At 43.0% G+C, this 19,683-nt stretch overlaps 1 protein-coding gene across 1 annotated transcript in view; it reads left to right on the top strand.

Moving 5' to 3' along the window:
* The first annotated feature begins 4,524 nt into the window (after positions 1 to 4,524).
* FARP2 (FERM, RhoGEF and pleckstrin domain protein 2) overlaps positions 4,525 to 19,683 on the top strand; it is a 66,341-nt gene continuing 51,182 nt past the window's right edge. Inside the window, exon 1 of the mRNA XM_010178612.1 lies at positions 4,525 to 4,728. Coding sequence (XP_010176914.1) covers positions 4,525 to 4,728 — 204 coding nt within the window. The remainder of the gene's footprint in view (positions 4,729 to 19,683) is intronic.

The raw sequence follows: 19,683 nt of genomic DNA, 5'->3' as shown, positions 1-19,683 counted from the left end.
CGCTTCCTTCTCGGGCGGGGAGTGTGAGCACCTGCGGCCAGGCCCGGCCCTGCCCCCCGTGAGAGACCCCCACGAGCCCGTCGGGGGTGCGAGGGGAACCCCACTGAGCTTTCCAGTGTCGCCCCGCCCCGCTGGTTCCCTGCCATCCATTACAGGAGCGCTCCTGCAGCCCCCCTCGCCTGCAGGGGACAGCTGCAGCCCTTTCCCACCCTCCCAGCCCAGCCATCTCCGTCCGGGCAGGTCGGTGGGCCCCTGCACAGTGCGCTGCCGGCCGCGGCGGTGCAGCAGGAGAGGGCAATGAGACCCTGTTCTGGTGTGCTTGTCAGGGGTCCGGGTTTTGGGAGAGGTATTTGTCCTGGTGTAGCTGGGGCACTCGTAGCCTTCACCCCTCTTTGTTGCCGTTGGATTCCTGCATCAGTCGGTGCCAGCGTGTTGTAGTTGTGTTCACGGGTTGCTATTGCAGAGTGAAAAAAGGTAAAAGATGAAAGTTTTGCTGGATGGGCTTGATCTGAGAGCGCTTCCTTGCTGCTCCGTGCAGGCTCCCACTGCGTGCAAGTGGTGGGGATCCCTTCCCATGGAAGGCATGGGTCTCCCTGCTCATACTGGGGAGATTGATGTTCCTTCAGACCAGGGGAGCGATGGAGTGTTGCAGTGACTGTTGCTGACTAAAGGACACCATTCTGGGAGGAGGTCCTTTGAAACCCCTTGGTATCTTACATGGACACATCCTCGGGTGTAAACTGATTTTCCAGATTTGCTGCTAGCTAAAAAGTGCTGTATTGCTTCTGAAAAATAAGTTTATTTCATTCAACTAGAAGATAAAATTTGCTGCAACTTCAAAGATATTTCAAAAAGGCCATAAAAAATACATAGTTACCTAAATTTTTAAGTTTTGTTCCCAGCTGCTCCTTCAGACTCAGAGCTGAGAATGACAGCTGTTCTGTCACTGTGCTTCAGGGACCTGATGCAGCTTTGACGCCTGGTCCCTGTTTATAGGAAATTATCAGGATAAGCTCTCAATGCAAAGAAGTTCAGGGTGGGTGAATGCAGGGCAGATTTTTTTTTTTCCTTAAGATCTACTGATATTGTGGTAGCATTGCATTTCAGTTTTGCACTGGTGAGGAGGTAAATGAGGCCCTGTCCTGGCTCGCCCGGGGTGGGAGGCTCTCAGTGCTGTTGGACGCTTTCTCTGCTCTGCCCGTAGCACCTCTTGTTCTTCCTGGTGCCTGCAGCCTGTGTCAAGCTTCACTCTTTCATTTTCCTCTGCCTTTCATTTAGCCAGCCTCTTTAGCAGAAATTCTTCCTAAATCATGGCACAATGTTTTGTTGAGAAATGTTGTATGTAGTCAGCTTACATAAAACAACGGTATGCAACTATAGTTGGTGGTGAAACTGGAAGTGGTGCTTGGCTTGGTTAATGCTCCTCAGACTTTGGGGTTTTGAGGCAGTTGGAGCAGGCCAGGCTATTTGAGTTTTTTTGTAATTGTAGTGGTGTTAGTAGTGTACACTGGGGGTGGCATGGGGGGATGCTCACGGCTGCCACACAGCGTCAGGGCACTGCTTTTCTCAGAAACTGCTTCTGCATGTTGGGCTTTCTGCCTAGGTGCTTGTTAGACCTTGAAAATCTGAATATATACTGGCTGGGGTCTAGCCTAGTGGTAAATATTTTTAGGACTGGGTCATCAGCAAGATGCAAGGCCAAGACCGGCTGAGTTCACTTTTCCTGTTAACACCTGTGTGGAAGGACTTTGACTCCTGTGGTTTCTGTTTGACATGACTTGGGTTGCTCTCCTGGTAACCAAAGCCAGTAAAAGTACCCAGGAGCTCCTCATGAAGCCTGGAGTTGGGTGCTCTGCCTGTCCTGTCTTCGGGAACCAGCTGGCTTCAGCTGGAGCAGGAGCTGCTGAAGCCTCTCTGCTGCTGGGCTTCTCCATGCACCGCCTCGGCTGTCACCAATCACCTCTTTTTACTTTGGAGTGTCCATCCCTTCTGGTAGCTGAATGTGTTCATGGAGTGCTAATTTTAAGAAGAGTTATCTAATAAATAGCCTCATGAGAAGTATAACTTATTGTGGACAACTTCAGTTGCCTGTAAGCTTCTGAATGGCAGTAACAATCTCACCATAAATTAAATCTTATCGTATGGTTGAATTACAAGGGACACAGCATCAAGGGAATGTAGATGACTCCGAGCCATGGTTTTTCTTCAGATTAGCAGTTAGAGGTGTAACCTGGGCAACTGTCTCTGCTGATTTTTGCTGTTGTGGTGGTTTAAAGTTTGTGAACAAAAAGTTTTTTTCTTGGCCACACAAACTGAGAAGTTTAGTGAAAGGAAATGCCCAAAATGGTCTGAGAAAGAAGCTTTCTCCTAATTTGTCACCTAAAACGGGTAGTTGGGTGCTGGGCAGTGTGTGCACGCTTTAAGGTTGAGATCATCCTCTTCATGCTTTCTTGTTGCATGTGTCAGCAGCCTGGAGGCTCTGGTGCTGCTGGGGCAGGGCTCTGCAATGCTCGCAGGGGCTCTGAGGGACTGCTGAGCCAAGTCACCACTGTGGTGGCCGTGATTGGGCTGGAGTCAGAGCTGTCTCCTGCTGTGGTAAGTTCATCTGTACAGGGGTGTCCTGGTGTTGCTGGGACAGAATCAGCTTTCTGTTCAGGAAAGCTGCATTACTGCGAAGGCTGCAGCACTCGATTCAGTGGGAACAGAGCTGCTCAGACACTTTGGTTTAGTTTTGGCCAGCCCTGGTATGCAGTGATCAGGGTCTGTAGCAGTTTGAGTCAGCCGGGTGCAGAAGCTGGGGGGAGCACAAGGCCAGGGCAGCTGACCCAAGCTGGCCAACAGGGTTATTCCATACCATAAATGTCATAAATGCTCACTAAACATTGGGGAGTTTGCTGGGAATGGCCCTCTTTCCTCAATGGCTTCCATCTTTGGAGGGTCTCGCCCATCGTTCTGTTCCCAAAGCCTACTTCCCTGTTTGTTGCGACCACTACATTGACTCAGTATAACTTTGTGCATGTTATATTAATATTGCTATTAATCCTGTTTTTCTTATTATTTTATTAAATCTGTTTCTATTTCAACCTACGGGTCTCCTTTTCTTAGTTCCCCCCCTTGGGTGGGGAGGAGTCATTGGGTGACAGAATAACTGCCTAAACGACGATAGGGGATCTGCAAGTATAAATAAAAAAACAAAACCCAACAAACCCAAAATGTTGAAACCTGATCTGCAAGCCAGGAGGATGTTTGACCAATCTCTATGCATGCAAGGATTAAAACCTAAAACCTCCCACTAATTTTTAACGATGTGTAAGGCTGGCTCCATTTCACCGCACAGAGCAGGCTGCCTACCTACTCAAAGCGTAGAGGGACAAAGGAATGTTTTCATGATCTGCCTCTCCCCTTTTTTAGACAAAACACGTTTATTACGAAACAATAATCTAACACTTCATTGAATTTTTTGTAGTGTGGTGGCCACGCGAAGGCTGTCCCAGCGTCAGTATCCACATACTTCTGATTGTTCAGACGTAGCGTGGTATTTGGGAAATGCGCCCAAAAGCACCAAGGAGCCTATCACTTTCCATCTGCATTTGTGCTGAGCGCCTGGCATGCTCTTGCCAAATGCTTTGTGCCAGTGGTGAGCACTTGTTGGGTGCGTTGCATCCTGAGCACACGGAGACCCCACTGCGGTCCCCCTGTGGATATCACTTCAGTGATGTGGGACAGCCAGGGAGAGGTGTGCAGGGTTTTTTTCTGGCCATGTCAAATTAAACATTTGCTCTGCAACAACTGCTACCAAATTGTGAAAGTAAGGATTTTGTAGGAGTCAGCCTGCTTGAACTAGCGTAGTTTGTTGTAATTGAGAATTTTTTGCCCGCTGACTTGTTCTGGGTACAGCACAGGTTTGCTGATAAGGTGAAGAACTGTTATCTGTGGCAGCAATCTGTTACAGAGGCTCTGAGCTGCCAGCATTGGTTGGAGCAGTTATGATTTTGCGTGAGTCATCATTTTGGGGGATGAAGAAAGTGAATTGTTCCTGTTACCTTGGGGTGTGGTCCGACAGTTGTAGCAAAGTCAACGGGATGGGGAGGTACCAGTGAAAGGCAGAGTCCTGCTGGGCGCTTTGCTGCTGGTGGCTTTTCTTGTGCTGTCAGCAGCGCTCATGCTGCTTGCAGTGACCAGGTTTAGGGAGCATGGCAGAAAAATCAAATGGAAATTAAAATGGCAGAGTGTAAGAAGGGCAGAAGGCATAGATTTGAGTATCCCATTTCCTAATTGTGTTTTGGAAGGTGGGGGTTTTTTTTGCCACTTAATTTTCTTCCCAGCAGCTGGATTTTTGACCAGACTTTCATTGACTTTATTATTACCTTTGATAGTGGGACGAAGAACATTAAATAAGGACTTTGTGTGTTGTTGTGCTTCAGTGGGTAGCATTTTCATATGGAATATTGGTGGAGAACTCTCTTTCAGGCTGTAATCTTTGTTTTCATTCAGGTTTCTTTAAACTCTGCCCACTGTTGAAAGATGGGAGAGATAGAAGGAACATACAGAGTCCTGCAGACCCCTGGCTCTCGTTTGGGTGCCCAGAAGACCGCAGGAGTGAGTACCTTGGAGCCTGGACAGAACCTCTCTACTGCAATGGCATCGTCGCCTGCCAAAGCGCATGAGCGGGACCTACCACTCAAAATAAAAATGTTGGACAACACGGTGGAAGTGCTTGAGATTGAGGTAAGAGAGGTGTAAACCCAATTTCTAGTCCGCTTAGCCTCTGATGACATAAAGCTTACAGGATGCTCCACTGTACAGAGCTGGGATGCTTTGAGGCACTGTCTGAATAAATATTTCTCTAGGGATTTTACCTACTTACAAGTAGTTAAATGAGTAGCACATCTTGGTTTTTTTTTTCCAGCCTTTTAAGTATAACATATGTGTTGTGTTTTTAACAAACTTTAAATACAAGCACATACTGTAACAAGAAGCTTTAAATGTTATTTGCTTTGGGGGAACACCAACTGTCTTCTGCCAAGCTGTTCTTGCTTCCTGAACCACATGCAGCTTTGTTGATTTGGCAGTTGGGAGAGCAGAAGAGCTTTTTTATTCTTTAGTTAGTACTTTTTATTAATTATTTTAATGGCTTGAATCCTCTTCAAGTAAACTTGCTCCTAGTTGAAAGCTTTTACTTGTTGCCACGCTTTGGGGGGGTGGCACTACCACACTACCAGAGGGGTAGCAATGTGTCTGAAAATTTGTATTTAAAAGTATGCTTGCTTATCAGTCGGGGAAATCTGCCTTAAGAAATACAAACCGTGCTCAAATTGAGGTGGTTCTAGTTTTAAATGATCAGAACTTTAGTCTTCAAATTCTTGTTTCATTTTCAGCATTAACCTCAGACTTTAATTTTAGCTTGCGTAAAGGACTGTTGTTAGAAAACAGGTCTGTTCGAGTGAAGATACTCAGCTATCAGATATTCTACATTAGTTTTAAATTGACTTTATAATTTGCAGTCGTAGCCTTGGTTCGTTGCATAGACTTAAGCAGGTTTTTCCAGATAGAGTGAAAAAGATGTCTGTGGAGCTCTAAAGAAACAGCGGCTTTTGGGGTTGTCTTCTACAGATTGCTGACCAGTTGTTCAGCTCTCAAACATGGAATCTGATTTTTTTTTTTTTTAAGTGTGAGGCTGTGCCTGTATCCTCCGACCTGAGGTCACAGCAAACCCATCCAGCCCTCATTTACTGCGAAAGCCTCTTTTTTTAAAAAAAAAAAAAATCACGTTAGAGTATTTTTTAGAAGATCTGCTGACTTCAGTGCTTTTTAAGTGTGATTTTTAGATTTTTTTTTTTCCAAGTTGGTTTAGACGTTGGTACTTTTGTGTTTTTATTGTCAAAAGAAAAACCAAGCAGCCCTTCCAACCCTGTAATTTTGAAAATCAGTGCAAGTCTACCATAAGCTGTTAAAATCAAGGAACAATTTATAACTCCTAGTTTCTGCTTTATTACATGACATCAGTGACTAGAAATCCCTTGTATATTGGCTCAGATGTGTTCCTTCTCTTCCTTGTCATATCTGTACCAGCTCTCCTCTTCTCATGCAAATCATCCACTTTCCTCAGTAACCTTGCCCTCTTTGTCTTTATAGCTCTTATCTGGCTCTTTCTGGCGCAGCCAACCCTTCGTTATTGTCCTCGATCTGCTGCTGAAGGGAAATCCTTTGACTGCACTTGTCTCTGACAACCTCAGCATCCTTTGTCACCTTCAGACTCACTGGGGTGGCCCTGAGGTCCTGTCCTGGAGCTCTGCTCTTGCTTCTCTGCTGTTCTCCAACGTCTTGGCACCTTCCCTTGGTTCCCCCTGGCTCTGGTCTGTGCCTGGTACAGTTGACTAATTTCACAATACTTTGGTTTTTGATACTGTCTTGACCTGGTTCTCCTTTGCTTGCTGGAACAGTCTTGACTGTATATCCTTGTTGTGATTTCGGGCTGGGCTGGGCACTAAACCCTGACAATACTTCCAGTTCCCTTCATTACTCTCTGTCTTCTATTGCAGGTCCAGTTTAGCTCAGTCCTTAACCTCTTGCCATATCCTGTGGTGCTTTTTCTTAGTCTTTCCACCAAACACAAATTCAGCTGTGGCTCAGTTCTTTATGATGTTTCAACTCTTGTCTGTCTCTCAGCTCTAAATAAAATCAGCCTTTGTCTTTTAAAACTTGGTTTTGATATTTACGTGTCAACATCAAGCCTCGTGTAGAAAAACCATCAATTCTCATTCAACACTTTTTTTAACTGCTGTGAGTCATACTTCAGTGTCACTTGTCTGACCAATAATGTAGTTTTCATTCTCCTCCGATTCCTTTGCTGCCTTTAGCGGGCCATCTCCTGCCTGTGTGCCATACAGTCTCTGGGATGTACTGTGTGACTAAACAGCTAAAACTCATCCCATCCAGAAGCACCTTATTTCGCACCTCCATTGCTGTGATCACCTCATTGACTTTGGCCTCTCCGGTCTTGCTGCGTATGGACCCACTCTGCATGTTGCAGTCAGAGTCAGGCATGGCTCCACTGGCTCCCTCTCTTTGTAGCTTCGAATGTAGGTTGCTTATCTCTGCTTTCAAGGTCCTTCAGGGCCCTACCTGTAGTCTCCAAGAAGGCTTTTGGCTCCATCCCCTAACTGGGCCACAGTGCAGTATCTTTGTCATTGTTTTTTCCCATCATGACTAGAGGTTTCCCATAATTAGAAACTATCTTGGTTTTCTCTTCTTTCCTGGAAACACCTGAATTTGGGCAACTAGCATGCTGAAACCACAGTTAGTACCGTACTATTCTTCACAAAGTCAGTTGGAACTCAGCAACTTGGAAACTTTGATGTAAGCGGTGAGGAGAAAGCATCATCCTTTGTTCATCTGCAGAGCATTGAGGACGAACAAAGTGCATGGTCAGCAACTGCAGCATTAGAGTCCTACTGCTACACTGCCTACATCACCTTTCATTTCTTGTCTAAAAGAGGTAGCAAATGATAGCAAACAGGGATGAGGCATTAAATTGTAACCCTCTGCCTCCTAATTTCTTGGGTGGGTTGGTGGGTTAGCAGTAACTGCTGACTGCTGTTTGTGATGGAAAACTGTAATTTTGCACTTGAGGCTTGAGGGCCAGCATTAGGAAAGGTCAGCCACATTTGCTGCATAGGTGATGTGGGCTAACACAGATTATTTTGTTGTTGTTGTTCGAGCAATGAGAGAAATTAATGATTAATGGCTGTCCTAGAGGAATTGAGGCTGATTGCAGTGGCACTTGTCTGCTTCTCATTGCTTTTGCAATTTTTTGCACTGAATGTGGAAATGAGAGGGGGCCTTTTCTTCATTACCTGCTTTGAGGGGTTTGTGTTGTTGATTTGGGTCCGCAATAATTTTTCGGTGTAGTGGGATGTTGAGGCCTTTCTTATGGGTGCTGTGGGTGCTAACTTCTAATGGAGATGTAGCTTATGTCAAAAGTCTTTTTTTATTCTTCTCTACAAATAATTTTCCTTTCTGTCTCTAAGAACTATGGCAAATAATGTTTTAGTGAGAGCAGCGGCATGCTGGTGGAAGAGGCTGCCCAAGCACAGCGGGCAGCTCCTGAAGAGGGGCCTTCTCTTTGCAGCGTGGTGGGGGAGCTGACACAGGAGCCGTGTGTACAGTCTCGCTTGTGAAGCTGCCTAAAATGAGCCACGTCAGCAATTTAACTGTACGATAACGGGATAAACAGAGTAGCTGCATTAACGATTTAATCCATGTGATTTTTCCTTGTTATCTCCTCCTTTCTCCAAGATGCATTTAAAACGTTTGCTTATCTCCTGGCAGGTGTTGGTGGATGCTCTTGTTTGGTAGCTCTTCCCCATCACTTGAGTTTTTTAACTCGCCCAAGCGCAAGAAAAGAGAGCGACAAAGTCACGTAATGTATGGGATAAGAACAAAATAGGAAAGGAGAGTCTTTCCTTCATGTTGCTGTATCTAGAACAGCGTGTTACAAGTTCAGTGTAGACACAATCTGCTGCCTTTTGTCTGAAATCCACTGTCTCTGTCTGCCCCCACCATCTGTATTTTTAAGGTGTGCTTTCTTACTATGAGTTTTGTTCATCAATAAGAGGGAGCCATTCTTTAAAGTATGCTGGGACAGAGCTGCTCTGTGGGGACTCTTTTGAATGTTAGGGATGGAGGAATGCTCAAGTGTTTTCTAGAGTTTAATAATCTGGAAATTACTTATTTATGATTTCTCCTTTCCCTCCCAAAACAGAAAAGAGAAGGACACACATCTATCCAAAACTAGGTTGGAATATTAATTATTTTAATGAATTGTGGTTTTTTTTCCTTTTTACAGCCAGCTTGTTTAGTCAGTTCGAATCTTGCATATGCTGTATCACGGGGTACCTGTCCTGTTCCCTCCAAACTAAGTCTGTCCAAATGGGTGGTTTTGCAGGCTACTAGATGAATGATTGGAAAACCCAATTTAATTTGGTCTGTGGGCACAGTTCACAGTAATCAATATTTTACAATAGAAGTTCTGCCAGCTTTCGCAATTCTTAAGAGATTAAACTTGGGAGCCTTTGGTGGAAAAATATGGCAGACTCTTGAGTAGAAGAGCCTGGGCTGGGTTTAATTTGCCAAAATGACCACTTGGAGAGATTTACTTGTCTGGTGATGGAAGGCAATAAAATGTGCTGCAACAAAGGACAGCTTAGTCTATAGGAATTCAGGGTAGAGGAACTTGTGACTTATTCTTGCTGAAAGCTTTGCTGTTGGTTTGTGATAGAGTTGGAAGTGGAGTGTTACAGTGGCAGCCGTGCCGGCTGCCAAAGACGTGGAGCACAGCATGTGCCTGGGTTAGAGGAAGCAAGGGGTCTTTTTGCATGGTGTGGTTGGAAGGCGAGTGGTACTCACGGTAGGTGAAGGTCTGGTGTTGTCTTGAAATCCCAGTAAATGAAATAGCAGATGTAGTTGACAGGAAAGGGGTCAGGCTTGCCACATCTTCCAGCTGTTTTCCCCGGTGCAATACCCTTTTTTGGGGGGATTGAAGCCAGGCAGGCTGTGAGATCTGTCTCGCTGACTCAGTTTTTGCTTTGCACTGGCTTAGAAGACATTTAACGGCATTGCTACCATAACATGATGTTTAATATTTGGTCTATATGTTCCTTATGTAGGAAATAAATGTCCTTGTTTTCTGATGCACTCTATGCTATGAGGAAGTGCCCCAGTAAAACAAGTTTAGATTATGCTTCAAGCTTATCCAACTCTGTTTGGGGAGAACTTGGCACTTCTTCAGTTGGGTGTACTTCCTTTTCTCCTTCTGCTTGAACATAAAATCAAAGTTGTGAGTGATAAATACTTATGTGCTATGTTATAGTTGAATTTTTCTCTATTTTTACCTACTGGAGAATGAGTTCTGCAGAACTGTAATAGCCATCATAAAATAACAGCATCGTTCTTAATGCTCAGCAAAACCAGGTGGGTCTGTCTGCCTGCTCTAAAAACTGGAAACTTAAACTGGAGTTTTTCCTTTCATGCCATTCTTTGTTGGGCTGCTTTGAGCACACAAGTCTGTTCTTTTTTAAATACAACAACTTGTTTCTTAGTAAAACATGGTAATAGTATGAGTTCCTTTGTGTTGGTTTGAATTTGCCTTAGATTTCAACTAACTTGTATTGAGACTTCGGTTTTATCCTGCAGTCTCACCATGCTCTGAAGTTAAATATTGTTTTAAGGCTTTCTGTGTGGGTCAGTTTAATGCGAGCATTCTTGTGCCTTGGAGTGTGGAGCTGGGCCTTAGGAAAATGCTTTTCTGTTTTGTCAGTTTTTTTCCTATTTTCTGTATTTCTACCAGGCTGCTATCTAACCTGGGAAACTTACTGTTATATTACTACAAAATTTTAATGGCTTCTTCTGTTCTAAGTTGAAAACAGCTGCTTGATGATTGATTACTCTGATAATGATACTGTCTTTGCTGGCCACCTATATGACTTTTCTTGGTTTATTTAAGTTTAGAAATTGCATTTTTGAAAGTCCAATACTACTTTCCATCTGTCTGTTTAGAATAGAATAAGTTTAGTTATTCTGACTTCTGTGCAGTTTGTGAGCATCCATAGTTGAAAAGATGGCTTGAAAATGGCACCTCTTGAGCCCCCTGTTGTTTCTGACCAACCGTTGGAGTTCACAGCCATGACTTGCTGCCATCGGGGGCCTTGAAATCAGGAGTTGGGCTGGAACTGCAGAAGGTTTTTGGGGCTGCAGAGGAAGCAATCCAACAGCTTGTGTGTGCCTCGTGACGTCCCGTGGTTTGGAGAGAGCGTTTTTAGCTTGTGCACACTGAAAAACGCTGCTTATCATAACTTATTAGAGTAGCATTAACACCCCTAATAACTTTGTTGGGGCTGAAGCAGAAATTTTGCAGCTTAAAATGCTGTTATTAAGCAGTTTTAAGTAGTATGTGTCTGTTAAAAATGGAGAGTAGGCACTGAAAACCGAATACTCTGCAGTGGTTTTTCAGAGCAACTGTCCTTACCTACGGACTGTGGCCAACCCTAAGCCAGCATTTCGGCACGGCAGCTTCTGCCTCACTCTCCCTTCGCCTGCTTAGACCTTCCTTTCATAAAGGCTTTTTTCCCTCTGTGCTGTAAAAGTATTAACAGCTTAAATATGTGGGAAGTGGGAGGACAGGCTGCTTCTGAATCCTATTAAGCGCCGTGCTGGAGGAATCGAGATGCTGTGTTAGTCAGCTCGGTGTTTTTCTTCCCTGGCCGGGAAGAAATAGTCAAAATTCCAGAAAGAATCACGGCCGGATGTTTGTCGCTGCTCCGGTTTGACTCTCCTAAATATGGCAAATAAGCTGCCTTAGGACTTATTTTTGTCTGACCTCAGAAGAGAAAGTTAGTAATTCAATATTTAAAATTTGAAGTTATTACAGGATTTAAAAAGAAAGTAATTGAAGCTTTGCGATTTGTGTACTGTTGGATTCTACTATATATCTTTTTAAACCTGTTATTTTGTGTTTGGGGGTCTGACTTTTTTGATGCTACGTAGGAATGTGGTATTGGGTGGGTGAAGGTACAACTGCAGCTATTTTATTGACATTTGGGGTGTGTGTTTTGCTGGTGGGTTGTTTTCTTTTTTTTAAAGGAAGATGTGAACTTAAATTGTATTATAAAAACAATTTACTACTTCAGAGTTCTGTCGACATTTGGCATCCCATTATGTGGAAAGAACTGTACGAATAATCTATTTATGTGCACATATTGTGACTCAGAACACAGAAACCATTTAGGGAAATGGTGCTCAAGTGTTACAAAGCTCTTCAAATATGAGTGTAATGGGTTGTGTTCATAGCTGTGGTACACTATAGTGAGTGTGCTTCACCATGGGATGTGCATAGGTGAAAACTTCCCATGTATGGGTTCAGAAGAGTGACTTGAGGAACAGTACAAAAGCCACACTCACCTTAACATCGAGTTGATGTAAAGCTGGACTGGTTTTAAGGTCTTTTTAATTTATCGTAAGCACGCTGAGAAGTTCAGTCTGCAGTTGTTTTGTCTGGGTGGGATCTGATGAAATAAACCAACGCATGGCTTAATGGTCTTGGCACGTGTTTGGTGGTACCATTCTTGTACTTAATTCCTTTTGGGTGCCTTCCGAACTAACTGGTAAATAACTGTGTAGAGAAAAAGCTGTTACCTGTTAGTTTCCTTATTAATTCCAACAATGTGTCATCACCACTAAGAAAGAAAGAAAGAAAGAAAGAAAGAAAATACTGGCAGTGGCTTAAACACTTCTGTCAGTGTTCATTTCTTTTTGTCATAATCTAGTGACGGGTAGTGGAAATCAGCTGAAATGAGTCTTATGCCATTCTTTCAAAGTAATGGTAAGAAATGCTGTATTAAAAAAAAAACAACAGCAAACCAGAAACAAACAAACATACCCCCCCCCCAACCAAAAAACTACCAAAAGACACAAAAACCCCAACTTGTCTGGAAGCCTCCTGTGGGTGTGGGTGACATTCAAAGTTGGTTCCACAGATGGATAATTCTGTAGAATATATAGAGCTTGAAAGGGAGAAAAAAACCCCACCAAACTCAAGAAACAACCCACAGTCAGTTAAAGACAGCTACAAAAGTGCAGGGTGCTCAGAGGCAGTGCAGAGAAATTTTAGATCAGTGCCTACTGAAAAAAGGGACTTGATGTTGAGCAAGGATGGCGTCTCCTGGTACCCGACTGTGTTCAGAGGAGCCCAGCCTGGTGAGCGTGCATTTGAATCAGCAGGGTTGCAAAAGCACAAGCTGTTGTCATCTGTTTCTCCTTGCAACAAAACACATTTCTGGCAAGGATGATGTTGCCTGCTTGTGTAAGAGGGAGACCATGTAAACTGAATATTTAAAAAACTGTGCTGTGGTGATGATACCTTGTGTAAAAGATAGACTTTTTAAGGCTGTGGTGTTGGTTATCGTGGGAGGAAGACACCTCTGTCTAACAGAGCAGTCATTGCTGAATGAAAATAAGTTGAAAAGAGGGGAAAAAAGGAAAAAAAAAGAGAGGGGAAAAAAAAGTGAAAAAAAAGTATTGAGCTGCAAGTAGTCTGTTTTGAGTTCAGAGACAGTCTTGGAAGTTTCTGAACAGCTTCTGTATGTGCCGCTGCCCTGACCTGTGCTGCATGGTTAAAATTCACATGTACAAAATGTGGAGGGGAAACAAAAATCAAGATCTGTAAATTGGAGATTATTGCTCTTGAATGATCTTTTTTCACTTGTAGTAGAACTTGTGGTGTCTTTTTGACGCGTTTGTAACACTGTGCTTGGGTTTTGCACAAGTGCTTCTGTATTTTGGAGCACCCTCATGATGGTGAAGCACATTTGGAAACATTTCTGAAGAAGTTGTTTCTTCCCAGCCTCACAGCAGAGGAAGGGCAGGTGAAGTGTTTTAGCTACTAATGCCTCCAGCCTCGAGAGTGATGCTTTCCCAAGTGATCAGAAATGATGGTAGCTTGAGATCTTCCCCAGCTCCAAGACCCAGGCTGATGTGTTTGATGTCTCTACTGCCCGAGCTGCTCTTCTCCACTGGCCTACCCTGACAGAACGCATGGGCACAGCTCTCGGTGGAGCCTGAGCACACAACAGGAGTGGTAAAATCCCCATATTAGTTTAAAAAACGGGAAAGAGGGCTTTGTGGAGGCTCTGTGTTAGAGCTGTCTGACATGTAGTGCATATGAAATCGTGGAGGACGAACATCGCTGTGGGCCTCAGCCCGCTCCTTGGGCAGCCAGCCCAGAGACTCCAGCTGGCAAGGGGGAAGTTACCAAAGCTTCAGCCTTTATCTAATCTGGCTGGTGGGTATTTATTAACCCATGGCTATGGTACCGCAGCTCTGCTCAAAGTACAGTGGGGAGTCATGTTAGGACAGCTGGAACAATTTCAGTTTTGCACAAAGCAAAATATAGTTTTGGCCTTTCCTGTAAAAATGCCTTATTTGTCTAAATAGTATTTCATGATCTTTGTATTTCCTTAATGTTTTAAGCTATTTCCTTCGGACAGGCTTCCTCAAGCAGCGTGCCAACCTGGAGTACCATAACAACTGGGAAAGCCCAGATCAAATCTGGTTGATGTGAGCATGGATGATGGCTTTTAGGCAAAAGCATAATTAATGGAGACAAAGTAGCAATTTTAGTAACCTTTTTTTATGTACAAAGGGAAGGAAAGTAATGCCTGTGTTTAAAATGTCTTAAAAATGGAGAGTTTTATTTATATACATGTATACATCTATGAAATGATGCTGTGCACGTTCCTAGAGTCCCTATAGCCTAAATGGGTGCAGTGGCCAGGCATGGCAGAGGGAGTGGGTGTAGGAAGGTGCAGTTGTTTGCACAAGTGTGTAGGGTCTTGTAGCAGAGTTTTTTTGGGGAAACTGAGATAGTCAGTCTCCTAAGTTCTAGTTTCTTAGCTTTATTATACTGTTTTACAGATTGTGTGACCAAAGTAGGTGCTTAGACGTCCTGTTATGAACCTGAATTTCTTGAAGTGGAAAAAGACTTTTTTTTGAGAGTGGCTGTTAGTGGCACACTGCCCATTTTGTCAGCAGGCCATTTTTATAGCTAGGCACTTGCATCTGGCCTTGGTTATTTCAGCCCCTGAGTTGTTTAAAGGCTTGAAATAGTGCAGATATTTGGTGTAGCACGCTAACGAGACCTTTCAAAATGTGCGCTTGATGTGTGAGAAAGGCTGTTTGTGCGGCGTTGCTGTGGCCCTTTGCAGATTATGTGCAATAATAGTTCATGTTGTAGAAACCTGCCCAGCACCCCCATTAATGCAACTTTCTGGCATTTTGACTGCTGCAATCTTTGCCTCTGCGTGGGATCAGCCACCCCAAAGCAGCTGCTTTCTGTGATACTGTCACTGCTTTCATCTGAATGTTTCATGATTAGCAAGTGTCAACTCTGGTGCCAAATTGTCATGGAGCTGCATCCTGCAAAAGTCTTGCAGTGATGTGATCCAGTGTTTTATTTTGGGTGCCTTACCTCTTCCCCAGGTAGTCTAGAGCAGTGCATGGAGCGGAGGTATTGGGACATGCATGTTCATGTTTTTTTTATCTCCAAGTAATGAAAGTGACTGAGAATTTCTGCTCGATGTCCCATAACTTCTGTGTGGCTCTTCCATGTGCTGTTTGGATGTGGTGCTTGGAGACCGTGTGTTGGCTGAATGTTGGTGCTGTTCTGTTTTTCTCTGGGTACCATGTGTTTTATTTCAAGTGCTCCAGATATTTCAGCACAAGAGCACTCTTGGAACTTGGGACCATTTTTTGTCTCTCTGTGCTGTCTACCTAAGTATACATTTTTCAATATCGTTCACTTAATTCCCTCCCTCTTGAGGATCTTTTCCCATGTCAACAAATTACTGTTTTCCTACTTTCAGGGATCCAGCAAGTCTGGCCACTCTGGAAAAGCGTGTTTGTTGGGTAAAGCTGGTTCATTTGGCAGTGAAGTGCCTTAACACTGCCTGAACCTTTAAATTATCACAGGTTTTAATGCTTCTTAATTAAATGAGCCAGAGGCTTACATTTCTAGAATAATTTGTCTGGCTGTAGATTCTGTTTAGAAAACAACAAACCCACCACTGAAATCTTAGGACAAAAAGGAAAAAATCTTGAGAGGGAGTCTTAAGAGGTTTTTTATAAACAAAAATTATGCCTAATATGCAGTCTAATACTGTAACTTAAAATAGCTCCAAAACTTGTATTTGGTTTTGCAGCTTCCATATTTGAGTAAATTGGATTTCAATGCAGCGTAGAAATACAGTGACACACAATACTTAAAAAAAGAAGTACGCCTTGAAAATGTATGCTCTCTGAATTTGTGAAGGAGTTACAAATTGTTTGCAGGGAGGTGCTGTATTCCCAACATTCAGCCTCTGACCATGAAATAGGGGGTAGAAAGCTGGAAAGCATTTCACAAACCATCCGTGTGGGCTGGGTTGACTCCTGTAGCGCTCGACCTAATTCTGGAAGTCGTGGGGATTACCGTCGTCGGTGCGCGGCCGGCAGCGACACGGGGGGGATGCAGTGACGTGGAGGGGGGCACAAGGGAGACACAGTGGGGAGGCCCCCGGACGAGAGAGGCAAATCCGTGGTGTCAGAGGCTGCGCATCCCATGCTCTGCAGGTTGTTAGAGGCACCACAAAGGCTTTTTGGTGCTGTCTTAGTAAACTGACCTGTCAGTACATAAAAGTGAATAAAACAAATGTGTGTTTAAAATACAGTTTTCTTTACAAAGTATTAAAAGAAAGATTGAAATATTTGAAGCTGAAAGTTATTACTTAATGTTCAGGTGATCAAAATGAAGTAGTATTTAAGCAGTATTTGGCTGAGCACATGAAACCAGAGTATGCTTTTTTGTCCCCCCATTTTTGTGGGGAGGCAGGGGCTGTTTTCATTTGAGCTACTTGTTCCAGTCAGGTTTGAAGAAACTGATGAAGTACTGAAAAGAAGATGGTTAGGTTTTACTTTTCCAATCTGCAGATTAAAATCTAGATATGGAGCTGTAATTCGTCTTGTTCTAACCATGACAACAAAAAGTTCCTCGCCATCTCACATTATTTCTTTTTTTCTAATAAATGTGATTTACACATACACCATGTATTCAGAAATGCAGTTTTTGTTTATACGTGGCATTAATGATAGTTATTAACAGGGAGTCCTGAGGGTGTTTTGTGTGTATCACACTGCATTTGGACAGAGATCTAACAGATTACAAAAGGGCTGTAGATAAACAACTATAAACTTACTGAAATGTTTGTGTATTTCTGGTCAAGGAAGGAAATAACAAGTCTGGTGTAATGACTTTGTTTAGTTCCTGATTGCCATTTTTTTAATTTGCCAAAAGATGAGAAATTGCTTTTTCATGAGGAAGACCACTGAAGTGCAGCGAAAGGGAGCAAAAAAAACCCCAGCAGTTTCCATTCTGTACCTCTGCTTTGTAACTCTCCCTTTTTTCCAAACTCTTGGCTTTTGGACTGATTTTTTTTTTTTTCCCCCTTTCCAGCCTAACTGCTGCCAAAAGTGGATTTCATTTTTGGAAAGTTTGAGCAAGGGCAGTTTGTCCATTTTGGAATATGAGAATGCTACTCATTATGAAAATACTGGGTTTTTTGTTTCTGAAGTGAAAATACGTGGAAGCAGAGTTTATGGTGTTCTGGAAGACGTATTTGGGAGCTACTGAGGAAGAATTGGTTTTGATAAAACTGAACTATGGTCTGCTGAAAATCACAGGCTGTGCCTTCCTGGTTCGCTTTTCCGTCTTCCTAAGCTAAAACGCTGTGGCAGAGGGAGGGTCTGCCGTGGAGGTGGTGATAGTTGAGAAAATAGAACAGCTGGGATGATGAAAATAACTGTTCATCCAACTTTTTTTTTTTTTAAATCTACATTTTACTCCTCTGTCCTAAAAATTGCCAACATTGAATATGTTTACATTTCTCACTGAATGAAAAAATACAGAGAGCTCCTTCAGGCAAGAAACCAGCTTAAAATGTTTTCGTATTAATTTCTGCCCTGCAGCAGCACCACCTGCCAGGACTCCCGCGTCCCCATCCCTGCGGGGTCTTTTGTGCTGAATATACAAGTCCATTTGAAAAAAATCTCTTGTATTGCTCAGTCTTCTAATGATGACTTGTTAAAATAGTCTGTAGCACATTTAGACCTGGGTCACTGGGGAAAGCTTTTGTTAGCTGCTTGTTTCATTTTTTTCCCTTTTTTTTTTTCCTCCTCCTTTTTTATGAGGAATAATTCAGTAATTCAGTAATATCAGTAGTTGTCGTCTTGGCAGAATATAAAGAGTAATTGAGAAGTTTGGAATGGAAAGTATGCTGTGCTGTGAAGTTGTATTGAAAGTGAGGCCTGTCTGAAATGCATTCATGGAGCTTCTTGCTCTGATGTCAGAATGACAAACTAAGTAATTACTAAAAAGATTTTGCTTTTATGCAGCTGGAGCAGTGACATGGAGCTACCACTGTATAACTTTCGTTTTTGTCTGCTTCAAAAAGCTAACGAAGCTTTTTGGATAGGATTGTTATAAATGTAATGAACAACTTGAGGAACTAAATAGCCCTAAGAAGAGTTTTCCCACAGCATTTGAGACATAATAACAAAAAATTGTGTTTGGTCTCAAGCTTTCGTAACCTATTTTTATTTAAAAATAAAATATGATTAAGTTAATACTGTTCTTTTAGAATGGGGCATTGTTATTGTGGCTTTATATGTTGAAGGAAGTATCATGGAATGATTTTTCAGCTTGTACCACAAATATTCTGGCTAAAAAGTATTCCTTAAATCTTGGTGCAGTGAGCAGTAGGCGTGCAGTGATGATAAATGCATGTGTATCTGTGCTTAAAGAAAAAAAAGGTCCTACTATATGTAGGGTTTTTTTCTTCTGTTACTATTTTAAGTGCAAAACAAGAAATGTATTTCACTTGATTTCTCCTGGAGCGTGTGTGGCAAGCAGTCTGTGATCTGCCTGAGAAACGTGCCTGTGGGCAGAAGAGCAGGAGAGTTATTTACTGGAGATGTGGTTTACTATTACCTGCATTGTTCCTTATTTCATTGTCGTTGTTTGAAAATCAAAAGCCGTACCCACAGCGTCTTCTGCAAGCAGATTTTGGCTAAAAAAATAAAAATAAAAATAAAAAAATCAACTGTGTTCTTACAAAGAAAATGCCAATTTAGACAGCACTAAACTTGTCCAAAAAAAGAAGAGTGCTCCTTCTCACCCAGCCAGCCATTACCTGGACTTCTCACTGAAGTGTTGTTTCTTTTAAAGTGACACAGAGTTATTTAGCGAAATTGCACAGTTCTAAAAACTTCAACAGTTACTCTCTTTTTCCTGTAAGGAGCAATTACTCTTGAATTTTTATGCATCTCAGTAACGCAAAACAATTCCGGCAACTTTTACTATCTTTTATTACTTTTTTTTAAACCCTCTTTTATTTTAATCTAAAGTGGCCCGTTCATACTTTTAGATGCTTTCATTTGCACGCTTCATGAAATTACTGATTTATTATAATACCTCTTTTTAGTAGAGACACCATTCTGAGTTTAAGGAGTCAGTTACAGAGCTGTGTGCCAGCTTTGATGGGAAGGCCACAGAGTCTTCCCGCACTCTGACTTTTCCAAATACCCAAGACCTCGGTGCCATGAGCACCAGGGCTGTGTTCTGCCCATCTCCTGCCCCACCAGAGTGACGCTGGATGCTGTTGCCACAGTTGTGGGCTCGCTTTCATGGTCCAAGGCAGAACACGGATGTCAGTGGCCACGCTCCCTTCCCTACCCATGCTGCCAGCTTTTGTGGGTCACTGGAGTAGGTACTGAGGGATGCGAACACCCTTTGAATTCTTTTCAAGGAGTGATGTGCAGGTCCATAAATGCTGTTTTTCTTGTGGCAGCTGCTACAGTCACACACTAATAGATGCTGAGAGCAAGCTCCTACGTTTTAATAAGCAGATCCAAGTGTAGTTGTTTTGGGTGTGCTGTGAGAGTTTCCCGATTTCTCCCGTGTTACCACAGCTGCTCTCTGCCGATGTTTGTTTTGTGGCTTTGCACTGAACTTGCTTGTGGAAAGGGCTGGTGAACGGGTGTGCTGAGGGAGGGATTCATCACTGATGACTTTACACAGTCGGCATGGTGTGAGAGTAG

This window comes from Mesitornis unicolor, unplaced genomic scaffold, assembly GCF_000695765.1.
Source record: "Mesitornis unicolor isolate BGI_N332 unplaced genomic scaffold, ASM69576v1 scaffold13132, whole genome shotgun sequence".
Lineage (NCBI taxonomy): Eukaryota > Metazoa > Chordata > Aves > Mesitornithiformes > Mesitornithidae > Mesitornis > Mesitornis unicolor.
Note: the sequence above shows the minus strand (reverse complement) of the source record. Positions and strands in the feature narration are given on the sequence as shown.